A 15,739-nucleotide genomic window follows, 5' to 3' on the forward strand; every position below is an offset into this window, starting at 1 on the left:
AAAAGTTCACTAACCTGGTTTATGTTGTAACAAAACACATGAGAACATTTGACTTGGGACGAGAGCCTACTAATGTCCCTTCATCTTTTTGTATGTTTTTATGCCTCTCAAGTGGATTATATTGGATACCTGTGGTAATTAACAAACAACTATCTTATAAAATTACAAAATGAGTAAGGTGTTTTTTTCCCCCAGAGGGAACATTGCAAAGCTTGTTAAAATGATCATTAAAGGAAGATAAAAAGTTGCAACAAAATATCTCATTTTAATTGCAAGGAATAGGTCTAAAATTTGCTTTATGATATATAACAAGCCTTGTATTTAAATATGTAAATTTCCAGTTAATTCAGTTTTGGGTTTTATTATTGTTTCCATTTGTTCCTGACTTGTGGAGCAGTTATATGGGAGGAAAGAAGGAGCAAATTTCCTTTCAGTAAAAGAATGAATAGAATTCTACTTTTAAAAAATGTTTCTCTTGGTGAATATTTATTGAGCTCTTCTACAAGTCTTTAATTCAGCACCTGAAGTGTCGTAGAGGACAGTGTCTTGAGGATCTACTGATGTTCATAAGCAAACAAGATGAATGTATTAAAATTTTACATTATGTAAGCATTGTATACTAAACTGCATATAATGGCTAAAGAATAATATTAATTACCCTTTACTGCTTATTTTGTGCCATGCACTTTGAGTATTTTACAACATTTTAACATATATATTTAAGAAGTTAAGCAGCAGTCCTAGCTACTCAGACGGTTGAGGCAGGAGAATGGTTTGAGCCCAGGAATTCAAGATTGCCCCACTGCACTCCAGCCTGGGTGACAGAGTGAGACTCTGTAAAAAAATTAAAATAAAAAAATAAAAAGCAGGTACCTAAATCCTAAAGGCAGCAAGTAGAGGAGCTAAAATTTGAATCTAAATTTGACTCCAAAGTATAAACCAAATTTTAAAATAGGTTGGCTGCTTTATTATAGCACTCATTATTTTAAAATATGTTTGAATTGGCTGGGCACAGTGGCTCACACCTGTATTTTCAGCACTTTGGGAGGCTGAGGCAGTCCAATCCCTTGAGGTTAGGAGTACGATACCAGCCTGGCCTACATGGTGAAGCCCCATCTCTACTAAAAATATAAAAATTAGCTAGGGATGGTGGTGCATGCTTGTAGTCCCAGCTACTCAGGAGGCTGAGATGGGAGAATCGCTTGAATTTAGGAGGTGGGTGTTGCAGTGAGCTGAGATTGCACCACTGCACTCCAACTTGGGCAGCAGAGCAAAACTCGATCTCAAAAAAAAAAATTTGAATTACGCAAGTCCTCTTTTTTTTCTTTTTCTTTCTCTGTTTTTTAAAAATTTTCTTTATATATCTACATTTTAAAATTTTAAGTTCAGGGGTACATGTGCATTATGTGCCAGTTTGTTACATAGATAAACATATGTCATAGGGGTTTGTTGTACAGATTATCTTATCACCCAGGTTTTAAGCCTAGTATCCATTAGTTATTTTTCCTGATCCTCTCCCTCCTCCCACCCTTCACCCTCCATCCTCCAATAGGCCTCAGTGTGTATTGTTCCCCTCTATGTGTCCATATGTTCTCGTCATTTAGCACCCACGTATAAGCAAGAACATGGACTATTTGGTTTCCTCTTCCTGTGTTAGTTTGCTAAGGTTAATGGCCTCCAGCTTCATCCATGTCCCTGCAAAGGACATGATCTTATTCTTTTTATGGCTGCATAGTATTCCATGGTGTATATGTACAACATTTTGTTTACCTAGTCTATCATTGATGGACATTTAGGTTGATTCCATGTCTTTGCTCTTGTGAATAGTGCTGCAGTGAACATATATGTGCATGTGTCTTTATATTTATAATAGGATTTATATTCCTTTGGGTATATACCCAGTAATGGGATTGATGGGTTAAATGGTATTTCTGTCTTTAGATCTTTGAGGAATCACCACACTGTCTTCCATAATTGTGACACTAATTTCCACTCTCACCAACAGTGTATAAGTGTTTCTTTTTCTCCACAACCTTGTCAGCATCTGTTATTTTTTGACTTTTTAATAATAACCATTCTGACTGGTATGAGATGGTACCTCGTTGTAGTTTTGATTTGCATTTCTGTAATGATCAGTGATGTTGAGCTTTTTTTCATGTGCTTGTTGGCCACATCTATGTCTTCTTTTGAGAAATATCTGTTCATGTCCTCTGTCTACTTTTTAATGGGGTGGTTTTTTTTTCTTTTAAATTTGTTGAAGTTCCTTGTAGATTCTGGATATTGGACCATTGTCAGATACATGGATTGCAAAAATGTTCTTCCATACAGTAGGTTGTGTGTTTACTCTGTTGATAGTTTCTTTTGTTGTGTAGAAGCTCTTTAGTTTAAGTAGATCCCATTTGTCAGTTTTTGATTCTGTTGCAATCGCTTTTGGTGTCTTCATCATGCCCATGCCTATGTCCAGAATGGTATTACCTAGATTGTCTTCCAGGGTTTTTATGGTTTTGGGTTTTACATTTAAGTCTTTAATCCATCTTAAGTTAATTTTTATATATAGTGTGAGGAAGGGGTCTAGTTTCAATTTTCTGCATATGGCTAGCCAGTTATCCCAGCACCATTTATTGAATAGGGAATCTTTTCCCCATTGCTTGTTTTTATCAAGTGTCAAAGATCAGATAGTTATAGGTGTGCAGTCTTATTAATATTTCTGGGTTCTCCATTCTGTTCCATTGGTTTTATGTGCCTGTTCTTGTACCAGTACCATGCTGATTTGGTTACTGTAGCCCTTTAGTATAGTTTGAAGTCGGGTAACATGATACCTCGAGCTTTGTTCTTTTTGTTTAGGATTGCCTTGGCTATTCGGACTCTGTTTTGGTTCCATATGAATTCTAAAATAGCTTTTTCTAGTTCTATGAAGAACATCAATGATAGTTTAATGGGACTAGCATTAAATCTATAAATTGCTTTGGGTAGTATGGCCGGTTTAATGATACTGATTATTCCTTTCCATGAGTATGGAGTGGTTTTCCATTTGTTTGTATTATCTCTGATTTCTTTGAATAGTGATTTGTGGTTCTCCTTCTAGAGATCTTTCACTTCCCCAATAGCTCTATTCCTAGGGATTTTATTCTTTTTGTGGCAACTGTGAATGGGAGTTTGTTCATTATTTAACTCTCAACTTGACTGTTGTTGTACAGGAATGCTAGCAATTTTTGCACATTGATTTTGTATTCGGAGACTTTGCTGATGTTGCTTATCAGTTTAAGAAGCTTTTGGACGAGACCATGGGGTTTTCTAGATATAGGATCATGTCATGTGAAAAGAGGGATAGTATGACTTCCTTTCCTCCTATTCGAATGCCTTTTATTTGTTTCTCTTGCCTGATTGCTCTGGCTAGAATTTCCAATACACTTGAATGGGAGTGGTGAGAGTGGACATCCTTTCTTGTGCTGGTTTTCAAGGGGAGGGACAAGTTGTCTTTTCAAAGTGAGAAACTAGGATCAGTGAATTAAAAAGTCATGAACTAGTCAGTGTCAGAGTAAACAATACTTAATCCTTCTAAGAGATGACAAAAAGTAAAACTCATAATTTAATTGTTCTCTCTGTGCTTATAGATTAAGTAATTATATGTACTTATTGCAGTCTACAACAGAAATGAACACTTGGCAAAGTCATAAACTGTTTTTGTTTATTCCTGTATGTCCAAGGTAATTGGACATCTTTCTATATTCCTATATTTCCAAGGTAATTGGACAAGGACATCTTCATTTAAGTAGTTTGTTTTTTATTAAGCTGGTAAATAGTATAAAAATAAGAATAATAGAAAAATATGCAATTTGAGAGATTTGGTTTTGAGTATTGTTACTTTGGGTTGAAAAACATTTTTCACTTACTATGCATCAAAGACTATCCAGGGGCTGGGCACCTCTAATTAACTAAAAATGTGTCTCTTTATAAAAAACATTTTAGCATGAAGAATGGGTTCCTGGAAGAATATGAATAGTAGATTAAATACTCATTTAGAATGACATGGCCCTGGTGTATGCCAGTGTCTATGAGGAATAGGATTTGGTATTAATAGATATTGACAATGCTATGAATCAAACAAATGCTAGTGCATCATTCCAAGGGTTATGTGCTGCACTTCCATCAGTGCTCCAGTTGGAGAATCCAGTGCCTTACTCTTCACCCCTAATAACACCCTAGCCTCAAGGTGATAAATTATAATTAGGTTTTAATGCTAGGCACAGTTTTATAGTAGTGACATGAATATTAAGCAAGAGTACAAACCACTGTGAACATTTAGAGGGTTGGACTTCCAGTCTTTTCTCAGGTGATATCTGTCTTTCCTCCCACCCCCAGATTTTTGGGAACGTTACAGATGCTACCTTGTCTCATGGAATACTGATTGTGATGTACAACTCAGGACTGGTCAGACTCTATAGCTTCCAAACCATCGCTGAACAGGTAGAGAAAACTGAAATAATTTGTCATATTACTGTTAGCATGAGGTTTCGACTAAAGTATGATTTTTTTTTTTTTTTTTTTTTTGAGATGCTTTTAAAGTAAGGCACTTGTATAGATTTCAGCTCTAAAAAACTGTGGAAATCTAGAAAGGCAACGTAACTTTTAAAGCAGTGGTGGGAAAGATAAACAGAAAGGCCATTGGAAAAAGACATTTTCTTTGTCATATACATGTGAATTTTATTTTTGTTCTCTCCAGATAGCAAATAAATAGGTGCTAAAGCCACCATTTTTGTTTTGTTTTGTTTTTAGTTCATGCAACAGAAACTTGACTTAGGGTGTGCATGCAGATGGGGTGGGACTACTGGAACTGTAGGAGAGTCTCCTTTTGGCATTCCTTGTAATATTAAAATCACAGGTATGGCTACTCTATAGTATTTTTTCACCTTAAAAAAATAAGTGATCATATAAATAGTTATTAATTATAGTCATCCAAATGTTTTTCTCATTTATTTATAAACTCAATTTATTTTACTCCTATATATAATATTCCTTGCTATTCAATAACAAATAAATATTGAGGAAAATCTATCAGTTACTCATTGAACCGAAGGCCTGGGGATGCTGAGCATTGCTTGTCCAGAGACTTTTAGCAATTCACTTTACTTTTCTGATCCTTGATTTCCTTATCTGCAAAATGAGTTGCAGCAAATGATACCATCTTAGCTTTCTTACAACTTAATATTTTACAATTTGATGAAATTTACCCTCTCTCTCAGAAAGGTGTTTTCCAAGAAAAATATTACCATGCTATCTGAACACAGAGCTCAGACACAGACAGAACTTCCCAGTATACTTAAAAAGGGCCAAAGCACAAAAAAGAAAATTATATAGAATTCTATAAATATAGTAAAAATGTTCTATGTTTAACTAGTTTATCAAATTCAGTTGTTAGAAAAGAAATCAACTGGCTGAGTGTGGTGGCTCACACCTGTAATCCCCGTACATTGGGAAGCCAAGATGGGTGGATCACCTAGGGTCAGGAGTTCAAGACCAGCCTGACCAACATGGAGAAACCCCATCTCTACTAAAAATATAAAATTAGCTGGGCATGGTGGTGTATGCCTATAATCCCAGCTGTTTGGGAGGCTGAGCAGGAGAATTGCTTGAACTCAGGAGGTGGAGGTTTTTGGTGAGCCAAGATCACACCATTGCACTCCAGCCTGGGCAACAAGAGCAAAACTCCGTCTCAAAAAAAAAAAAAAGAAATCAACTATTAGTCAAATTCAGTAGTACATTAAAAGAAATAAATGATGACTGTTCAGAGTTCATCTCAGGAATTCAAGGATGGTTTAATGTTTACAAATTTAGTAGATGTAAAAATCACATGAGTAAACTAAAAAAGAAAATACATTTTTATTATCCTAATATCTGTGTTAATTCTTATTCATTAAGAGTCATTCCTTATCATTTTGAGGACATTTCTCTTATTTATAACCAACGAATAAGCATTATATTTTTAGGTGAAACTCCAAAGGATTTTCTGATATATTCAGAATAAGATAAGAATGTTTTCTGTCATTTTTCTTTAACATTGTATTAGTAATAGACCAAGAAACAGAAATGAAAGATGTAATTCTTCAAAAGGAAAAAGATGTCATTTTTGGCAGTAAATGACAAATTATAAAAACTACTGGGAGTTCAAGTAAGTTATTCATGAAGTTCAAAATAAATATTTTTTAAATTACTCAAGTTTTTAGATACCTTGGACAAACTGAATTAGGCAGTTTTATGAAAATTCAGCCCTAGCAGTACCTCCTATATTCAGTACAAATACATTAAAGGAATCTATTAAGAATTTTAAAACTGCAGGCTCTAGTGGTAACTGGGTTATTTTGAAATGGGTTATTTTGAACAGTTTTTCCAAATGGTGGCATTATTCTTGTTGAAGTGCAAATAAAAAGTGAGTAAAAGAAAGAACAAAGATGATAAAGACAAAGCACATATAGCCTAAAGGATTGCCCTGGAGTTTTGTCCCTGTTTGTAGAAAGAAGACTGAATTTGGGATCAGAATCTTAGTCTGCTGACTAGTAGGGGTGACACTGCTATTAATTGGTGGTATGAAAGTGAGCAAATTGTTATTATTATTACTATTATTATTATTTTGAGTTGGAGTCTCACTCTGTTGCCCAGATGGGAATGCAGTGGCAAGATCACAGCTGATTGACATTTCCACCTCTTGGGCTCAAGTGATCGTCTTACGTTAGCCTCCCAAGTAGCTGGGACTACAGGTGCGTGCCACCACACCCAGCTAACTTTAATAATTTTTGTTTGGTAGAGATGGGGTTTCGCCATGTTGCTCAAGTTGGTCTTGAAATCCTAGGCTCAAGCAGTCTGCCCACCTTATCGTCCCAAAGTGCTGGACCCACTGTGCCCAGCTAATAATGGGCAAATTATTTAACTTCTCTGGGCCTCACATTTTGAAACTTTGAAATAATAATGTTTGAAAACATGATCTATGAAATCATTTGTCATTGTAAAAAAAAAAAAAATCAATGATTTCTGTATGTTTGGCTAAGAAAAGTAGTAAGTTATATGGGAAGCTTTCAGTGTTAATATTGTAGAGACTTAAATCCCATTCATTTCTCCAAAATTTTTTTTCAGTCTTAAGGTCTATACAAATAATATTTATTTTAACTTGAAATAATTTTTTTTAATGCAAAAGCAGTTCCTTTGCATTATCTAAAAAATTGGGAAATTGGCCAGGTTGGTGGCTTATGCCTATAATCCCAGCACTTTGGGAGGCTGAGGCGGGTGAATCACTTGAGGTCAAGAGTGCAAGACCAGTCTGGCCAACACAGTGAAACCCCATCTCTACCAAAAATACAAAAAATTACCTGGACTTGGTTGTGCATGCCTGTAGTCCCAGCCACTTGGGAGGCTGAGGCAGGAGAATCATTTGAATCCGGGTAGTGGAGGTTGCAGTGAGCCAAGATTGTGCCACTGCACTCCAGCCTGGGCGACAGAGCAAAACTCCATCTCAAGAAAAAAAAAGAAAAAAAGAAAAGAATTGTGAAATAAAGATAAGTAAAAGAGAAAATGTAAAACATTTATAGTCCTCTTACATGGGGTTAACTATTATTACCTTGATGTGTTATTTTCTGATCTTATAATGTATATATTTCTATATGTTTAAAACCAAGAAAAGAATTATACCATAATTGTTCTTTCATAATGCACTTGTTAAGAAATCAACACTATTGAGGTATAAGTTAACAGGTAATTGAAATGTATCCATTTTAACTGTATAGTTTTGAGTTTTGTCAAATGTATACACCCAGGAAATCACCACTACAGTCAAGAGTCTTTTCCTCATCCCGAAAAGTTCCCCTGTGCCCTTCCCACTAAATTTCTCTCTTAACCCAGCCCTAGGCAACCAACGATCTGCTTTTTTTCCACTATTGATTAGATTTACATTTTCTAGAGTTTTATATTAATGAAATCATATGGCATTTTTTTTTTGTTTGGCTTCTTTCACTCAGGATGTTATATTTGAGATTCATTCCATGTTGTTGCATGTATCTATAGCCTAACCCACTTTTTGATGTTAATATATTATAAATGTTAATTTCTATCTAGATTATTTAATAGGTGGCTTTATGAAAACAGTAAAGTTGTAATCCTGTCTCACTTTTTACACCAAAATAAATAGTGGATGGATCAAAGACTTAAAAGTTTTAGAAAAAAACTTGGGAGAATCTTTTTATCTCAGTGTGGGGAAGACCTTTTTAAGTATGACACAAAACCCAAAACCATAAAAGAAGATATTGATAAATTTGAGTACATAAAAATAAAGTTCTGCATGGCAGAAAAATCCCCAGGAATACACAACATAAACCAATTTAAATAACAGGGGACATAATTACAAATCGTACCATAATGGGGCAGTTTCCTTAATATATAAAGGGTTCTACAAATCAATAAAAGAGCAATAACACAATTATAAAAGGATCGAAGGATATTGTTCAAAAGAAACTAATATAAATGACTTTTAATTAGGGGAGTGCAAAGCTCAATGACACTGATAAGAGAAATGTAAATTAAAATTATTACACATCTCAAGATTCTTAAATATCAGAAGTTAGAGCTTTTGATACAATATGGTTGGTAAAGGTTTAGAATAGCCACTTTCATTTATTGTTACGACCCTTTATGGTCCCCAGCAATTTGTCAATATGATATTTTGTTAATATATATCAAATTTTAAAGGCATGTACTCCTTGAGCCCAGCAACTCCAGTACTAGGAATTTGTCCCAGATATATTCACTTGTATAGAAAGTGATAAATGTACAATTAAAACATTGTTTCTAATAGCAAAAGATTGGAAACAATGTATACATTGGTAAGTGACACTAGTATTAATATATCATTGTATAGTTGTATTCTAAATTTAATTGCTAAATTGTTAAAAAGAAAGAGGAGTTTTAGCAAGGAATGGTGGCTCATGCCTGTAATCCCAGCACTTTGGGAGGCCAAGACTGGTGGATCACTTGAGGTCAGGAGTTTGAGATCAGCCTGGCCAACATGGCGAAACCGTGTCTCTATTAAAAATCCAAAAATTAGCCAGATGTGGTGGCATGCACCTATGATCCCAGCTACTCAGGAGGCTGAAGCACAAGAATCACCTGAACCCAGGAGGCAGAAGTTGCAGTGAGCAAGATTGTGCCACTGTACTCCAGCCTGGGTGATGAAGTGAGAATCAAGAAAAAAAAAGGAATTATTTTTGCACTGGTATAGAATAACTTCCAGGATGTATTATTAAGTGGTAAACAATGGGCGCAAAACTGTGTATATAAAAATCCTCATTTGTGAAAAGTATTCATAATCATGTATTAAAGGGCCATATATGGTAATGTGCTTTTGGATTTGCTTGGTATATCTGAAAGGACACATAAAAACTTGATAAATAGTTATATTGGAAGAGATACAGATCAAAGGAAGACTTAGTTTTCATTATATCTTCTACTTTTAAAATGTAGTGCTTGTATTACCTGTGCCAAAAAGTGGTTCTTTGTGTGTGTGCATCTCCTTGAGGCGTTAAGAACTTGACCTATATGCCATTTTATAAATGAACCTTAATTTACTTAACCAGTTCCCTACTTTGGACATTTAGTTTGTTTCTAATTTTGTGATTACAAAAAGCATAAGAATATTTCTGTAACCATTAGTGATCCTTGCCTGAATCAGCTATGTCGTGTGAGTTGCAGAATGGCAGTTCTTAAAATTCTGTTACTCCTTTTACCTTTAATAGCTGGCATTTTTCTAGAAATAAAAGCTTTAACTCATCAACTAGAGATAAACTGTAATTCCTTACAAAAGGCAAGGTAAAGTCTTACTTCTTCCATTTAATTATCAACATTCAGAGCAAGGAGTTAGTTTAATAGTCACTTTTGATGGTGGCAAAATGTTTTATAGATAAACACATGTATGTAAACACAATAGACTCATGGATTTTTATTTGTCCAATATTATATATTAAAGTTATTATCTTCGTGATGCTCAGATTGTCCTGAATTTGGCCAACAGAAACTCCATTTTGACACACCCCAGTAATCTTAGAGAATTTCCTCACTTTCCAGAACAATAATGTGTCGCAGGCTTACCTTTTACTTTCCTATTTCTGACAGGCAGCTGTTTTAGTAGAGAACATCATTAGAGACTATCAGTTTCCTGGAGAGCAACACTACAAACTGGGCAGCTTTAAACAATGGCAATTTAGTCTCTCACCATTCTGGAGGCTAGAAATTTGGAATTAAGGTGTTGGCAGAGGTAGCCTCCCTCTGAAGGCTCTAGGCAAGAATCTGTTCTTACTTCTTCTAGCTTCTGGTGGTTGCTCGCAATCTTTGGTGTTCCTTGGCTTTTGGCAGCATAACTACAGATTCTGCCTCTTGGTTTTCCATGGACTTTCTGCCTCTGTGTCTTCAAATCTTTTTCTCTTTTCAAGGAATGATCTTAACTTGATTGTAACTGCAAAGATCCTATTTGCAAATAAAGTCACATTTACCAGTACCAGGGATTAGGACTTGAACATATCTTTTGAGGGAACACAAAACAGCTCACAACAGAGACCCAGATCTAGTTGTGTTCATTGCAGTTGGATGTCTTTACTTTTAGGTCCTTTTAATGAACAGAGCTGAAATTTACACTAAAACAAAAATCCATTTGCCCATTTTCATATTTCCAAATTTAGCCATTCTTTTTTAGATTTCGTATTTGTATTTTTTTAACTCGTACTGAACTTCTTGATTTCTAATAAAACTTTATCCTGCAATATACATATGATAGTCTTAAAATTGCAGTACCAGTGTTACTAGTAAGAACTAAAGTATGGGCCAGGTGCATTGGCTCACACCTGTAATTTCAGCACTTTGGGAGGCTGAGGTGGGTGGATCAGTTGAGGTCAGGAGTTCGAGACCAGCCTGGCCAACATGTTGAAACCCCATCTCTACTAAAAATACAAAAAGTTTAGCCGGATGTGGTGGCATGTACCTGCTGTAATTCCAGCTACTCGGGAGGCTGAGGCAGGAGAATCACATGAACGCAGAAGGTGGAGGTTGCAGTGAGCCAAGATTGCGCCACTTTACTCCGGCCTGGGTGATAGAGTGAGACTCTGTCTCCAAAAAAAACAAAAAAAAAAACAGAACTATGGATTGAAGGTTAAGACTCTCCTACAGTTTCTTTTCTCCTTAGTATACAGCCCAGTAAGCATACACATGGAGTGATGTGTTCAAAGGCAATTTGAAATCATTCTTCTATAGGATTAAGCTACCAGCATGATTTAATTAGATTCGTTTGTTTGATTTTATTTTCGATTTTGGGGTTTGCTGTTTTCTTTTTCAGTTTATCCTTGAAGTTGTGAAATGTATATGTAGTTGAAAGATCGAAGCTGTATAAAAAGATATACTCTGAGAAATTTTTTTCCTTTTTTCGTTTTATTTTGTTTTGTACTATCACCCAGTTTGGAGTACAGTGGTGCAATCTTAGCTGACTGCAACCTCCACCTCCTGGGTTTAAGTGATTCTTCTGCCTCAGCCTCCTGGGTAGCTGGGACTGCAGGTGCACACCATGCCTGGCTATTTTTTTTTTTTTTCTTAGTAGAGGTGGGGCTTCGTCATGTTGGCCAGGCCGGTCTTGAACCCCTGACCTCAGGTGATCTACATGCCTCAGACTCCCAGAGTGCTGGAATTACAGGCATAGGCTACTGTGCCCAGCCCCATTTTCTATTTCATTGCTTTCTGTTTTTATTTTTTATTATTTCTTTTAGTCCTGTTACTCCCATCAATAACCATTGTTTTTAGATTCTGGTTTAGCTTGCTGTTGTTTCTTTTTGCAAAAATAAGCAAATGTGTGTTTGTAAACATTTAATCTTCTTTCTTACATCGAATGCAGTATATTATATCCTTTATTCTATACCTTATGATTTTATTTAACATGTATCTAAGTATTTTTAGTTTTTTTATTTTTAGTAGAAATGAGGTTTTGCCATGTTACCCAGGCTGGTCTCAAATTCCTGAGCTCCAGCAATCCACCCACCTCAGCCTCCCATAGTGCTGGGATTACAGGCATGAGCCACCATACTTGGCCAAATTTTCTAAGTAAATATTTGGTAGAAAAAATATGTAAGGTTAATTATCCCCTACATTAAAAATTTCTAGAAAAATATATTATATTACAGGTATAGCCCTTCTTCTTTGATAAGTAATACAGTTATTTTGTACATTTTATATTAAAATAGTCTTTTAAAATATTATTGTTTGACTTTTCACAGACTCATAGTATTTTAATTAATCATATTTATTTTTTTTGTAAGGCCCCCTTTTTCCTTTTTCTTTTTTTTTTTTTTTTGAGACGGAGTTTCGCTCTTGTTGCCCAGGCTGGAGTGCAATGGCACGATCTCAGCTCACTGCAACCTTCACCTCCTGGGTTCAGGCAATTCTCCTGCCTCAGCCTCCTGAGTAGTTGGGATTACAGGCATGTGCCACCATGCCCAGCTAATTTTTTGTATTTTTAGTAGAGACGGGGTTTCACCATGTTGACCAGGATGGTCTTAATCTCTTGACCTCGTGATCCACCCGCCTCGGCCTCCCAAAGTGCTGGGATTACAGGCGTGAGCCACCGCGCCCAGCCCAGGCCCCCTTTTTTCACAGTGTAGCAAGTGGAAGCCCTTTTGCTGGCTCTCCTACTCTTAATACTACCCTCCGTATCCTTGTAAACATCCTTGCGTTCTCAAAACAAGGGATGGTCCACACCTATCCTAAAATTTTCTCACCACAAGACGTGGAATCAGCTACACTGAGAACTTTTAGGCCTTTTTCATTAAGAATAATATTAGAGATCAAAATTGGGGTTCTTAATTTGCAGGGCACATCAGAGTTGTGGGCAGAGTAATATTGCTACTTTTGGGTCATTTTTTGCAGTTGCTGGGAAAAGTATTTCTTTCTAAATACGTCAGTTTATACTGATTGTTTTCCCTATTTTGAATAACTATTTCATATTCTCTATAACATACCTAGTTGATTTTGAGCCCCAAATTCAAACTCTAATTGTATGCTTTTCTTTTATAAGTCTTCTCTTCTTCACCGTATCATCACATACAATGTTTGTATTTCTCTTATAATTTGCCAACTCATGCCTTTCATACATTTTTCTGTTGGGGTGTTTATATTTTTTATTGCTTAAAAGGATCCTTATATATTAAAGATACTACCCTTTTATTAAAAGGTTTTAAAAAAAGCACTTGACATACATTTTATATGTTTATACCTGTCTCTTCTTTTTCCTCAAGATTGTTTGTGAGCTACTTTTTATGGAAAGTTGACCCTTAACACAGGTTTGAACTGCACAAGTCCACTTATATATCTAAGAATAGATCTATTATGCTCTACTTAAAGTTGTGATCAAAGAAGAAGGCTGAAAAGCACCAACAGAAATTTACTTTACAGGGCCAGTCTTCAAAAGAAACAGACTGGATATATCTGAACTACCTTAAAGTTAACTTGTCTGATGGTAATTGTAGTAGTAGTGACTAACCTGTAATAAAGCTTTCATTGTGACAGACTCTATCCTAAGTGGTTGCATTCATTGTGACTAATACTGTCTCTGTACTAGAAATATTAAGCAAGATAGATGTATATCTGATATATAGATATATATTAGATGTATATTAGATGTACTAATGCCTATTAGTCCAGGATGTAGAAGATCTCTTCCTCACATTTGAAGGAATTATTAGACCTAATTATCTTGTTGGATTATTATGAGAGTTGGAAATAGTATCTAACCCAGAGTCTTTTCCATAGCAGATGTTCAGTAAATGGCAGCTACTTTTATTAAATGTACTTTGTCATTCCTTACCATCATAAACACCTTTAGCCCAGTTTTAATCTCTGCTCACATGCAGGCCACATATACTTACCCTGAAAACAAATGCCTGGGAAGTTGATTCAGCCTAATTTTAGTTCTGACTAGCTTTTTCTTTTCTCACAATAAACTCCTTACCTGATTGTACTTATTTTCTTGAACATTGTAATTTTTCATTAGTAGAAATTAATAGATGTTGCATGCAAAGAAAGGTTGAATTCAGTTAATGAATAGTCCAGATGCCTCAGGACAGTGCCGCTAATGAATTCCTTTTCCTGTCTCTACAGACACACCGCCACTGCTCTTTGAGGTGTCATCCCTGGAGAATGCTTTTCAGATTGGAGGCCATCCTTGGCACTACATCATCACACCTAATAAGAAGAAACAGAAAGGAGTTTTTCATATTTGTGCCCTAAAAGACAATTCCCTGGTAAATGAGTGATCAGACTTTTTAGTAGCAAATTTGTATCAAATTCTTTATTTTCTCCCTCTCGAATAGGCCCACATTCCTCAGAATTACTTTTTTCTGCATTTGTTTTAATAATTTGTGAACAATTTATAATACAGAAGAATACAGACAATATAGCAAACATTTATATGTTTGACCCATAATTTTAAAACATTAACATTTGAAGATTCTTATGGCACCAAGAATTCTTTATATATATTTTTTTATCTCACCAATCTCCCAGCAAGGGATCTCAGGTGAAACCTCTCCACAGTGGGAATCACTGATGGAATGTGTTCACGTTGCTTCTGAAATTGCTGGTGGAATGTGTTGTTGGTTCTGCTTCTCCGTGGTTTGTTTCTCTTTGCCTTCCAGAGCAGAACCAGATGGAACTTTGGTGGTCACAGTGTATGTAACTTGAAGCACTTTGAATTTTTAAGGCAGAAGAAGTAGAAATGGTACATAGTAAAACAATGGAAATTTCTACCATTTGAATTCAGTTTTCTTTTTTAAAATGGCTTAGGCATTGATTTGTCATTTAATAAACATTTATTGAGGACCTACCATGTGCCAGACATGACTAAGGACACAGTCTTTTCCCTCAAGTTATACTCAAAGCAAACGTAGAAAAACAAGATGCAGTGTATTAAGTACAGTGATTGTGGTAAGTGCAAAAAGTGAGTTGGGGAGGGTTTCCATTTTTGTTTTGTATTGCTGATTATGTTTTCTGTTGGTTAGTTTGTTTTTTGAGACAGGATCTCACTCTGTCACCCAGTCTGGAGTTCAGTTCAGTGGCAGATCATAGCTCACTGTAGCCTCAACCTCCTGGGCTCAAGTGATCCTCCTGTCTCAGACGCCTGAGCGTTACAGAAAAATCATTCAAGCTTTCATTGTTGATATTTTTTCTCATTTCATATAGATGTGTCAGTGTAACAAACAGTACTTCCATTTTATATTTATTTATTTAGAGACAGAGTTCCACTCTGTTGCCCAGCCTGGAGTGCAGTGGCACAATCAGAACTCACTGCAACTTCAACCTCCTGGGCTCAAGTGATCCTCCCACTTCAGACTCCCGAGTACCTGGGACTACAGGACCGCACCACCATGCCTGGCTAGCTTTTTATTTTTTGTAGAGATCGCAGTCTCACTGTGTTTTGCAGGCTGGTCTTGAACCCCTGGCCTCAAGTGATCCTCCCTCTTGATAAATCAGAAGAATTTGCAGTTTTTTTGAGGCAGGTTCAGCTTACACTACACTCATGTCTCCAGATCTTGCTTAATCAGTCACTGTTGGCTCCAGTGGCTTTAGAGTCACAGATCATCTTTCACCATGGTGCAGATCACCTTTTACCATGTTGCAAGTCAGCATAGTGTTGGGTCCATTTATCCACTTCCCTTGATTTCATGGC

At 36.0% G+C, this 15,739-nt stretch overlaps 1 protein-coding gene across 5 annotated transcripts in view; it reads left to right on the plus strand.

The window, feature by feature from the left end:
* DCAF17 (DDB1 and CUL4 associated factor 17) overlaps positions 1 to 15,739 on the plus strand; it is a 57,224-nt gene that overhangs the window by 17,044 nt on the left and 24,441 nt on the right. For all 5 annotated transcript variants that reach the window (XM_017538177.2, XM_017538175.2, XM_037741890.1 and 2 more), the window contains 3 exons: positions 4,363 to 4,467; positions 4,777 to 4,882; positions 14,173 to 14,315. In XM_017538177.2, the coding sequence (XP_017393666.1) occupies positions 4,363 to 4,467; positions 4,777 to 4,882; positions 14,173 to 14,315 (354 nt within the window). The remainder of the gene's footprint in view (positions 1 to 4,362; positions 4,468 to 4,776; positions 4,883 to 14,172; positions 14,316 to 15,739) is intronic.

Source organism: Cebus imitator, unplaced genomic scaffold (assembly GCF_001604975.1).
Source record: "Cebus imitator isolate Cc_AM_T3 unplaced genomic scaffold, Cebus_imitator-1.0 Scaffold110, whole genome shotgun sequence".
Classification (NCBI taxonomy): domain Eukaryota; kingdom Metazoa; phylum Chordata; class Mammalia; order Primates; family Cebidae; genus Cebus; species Cebus imitator.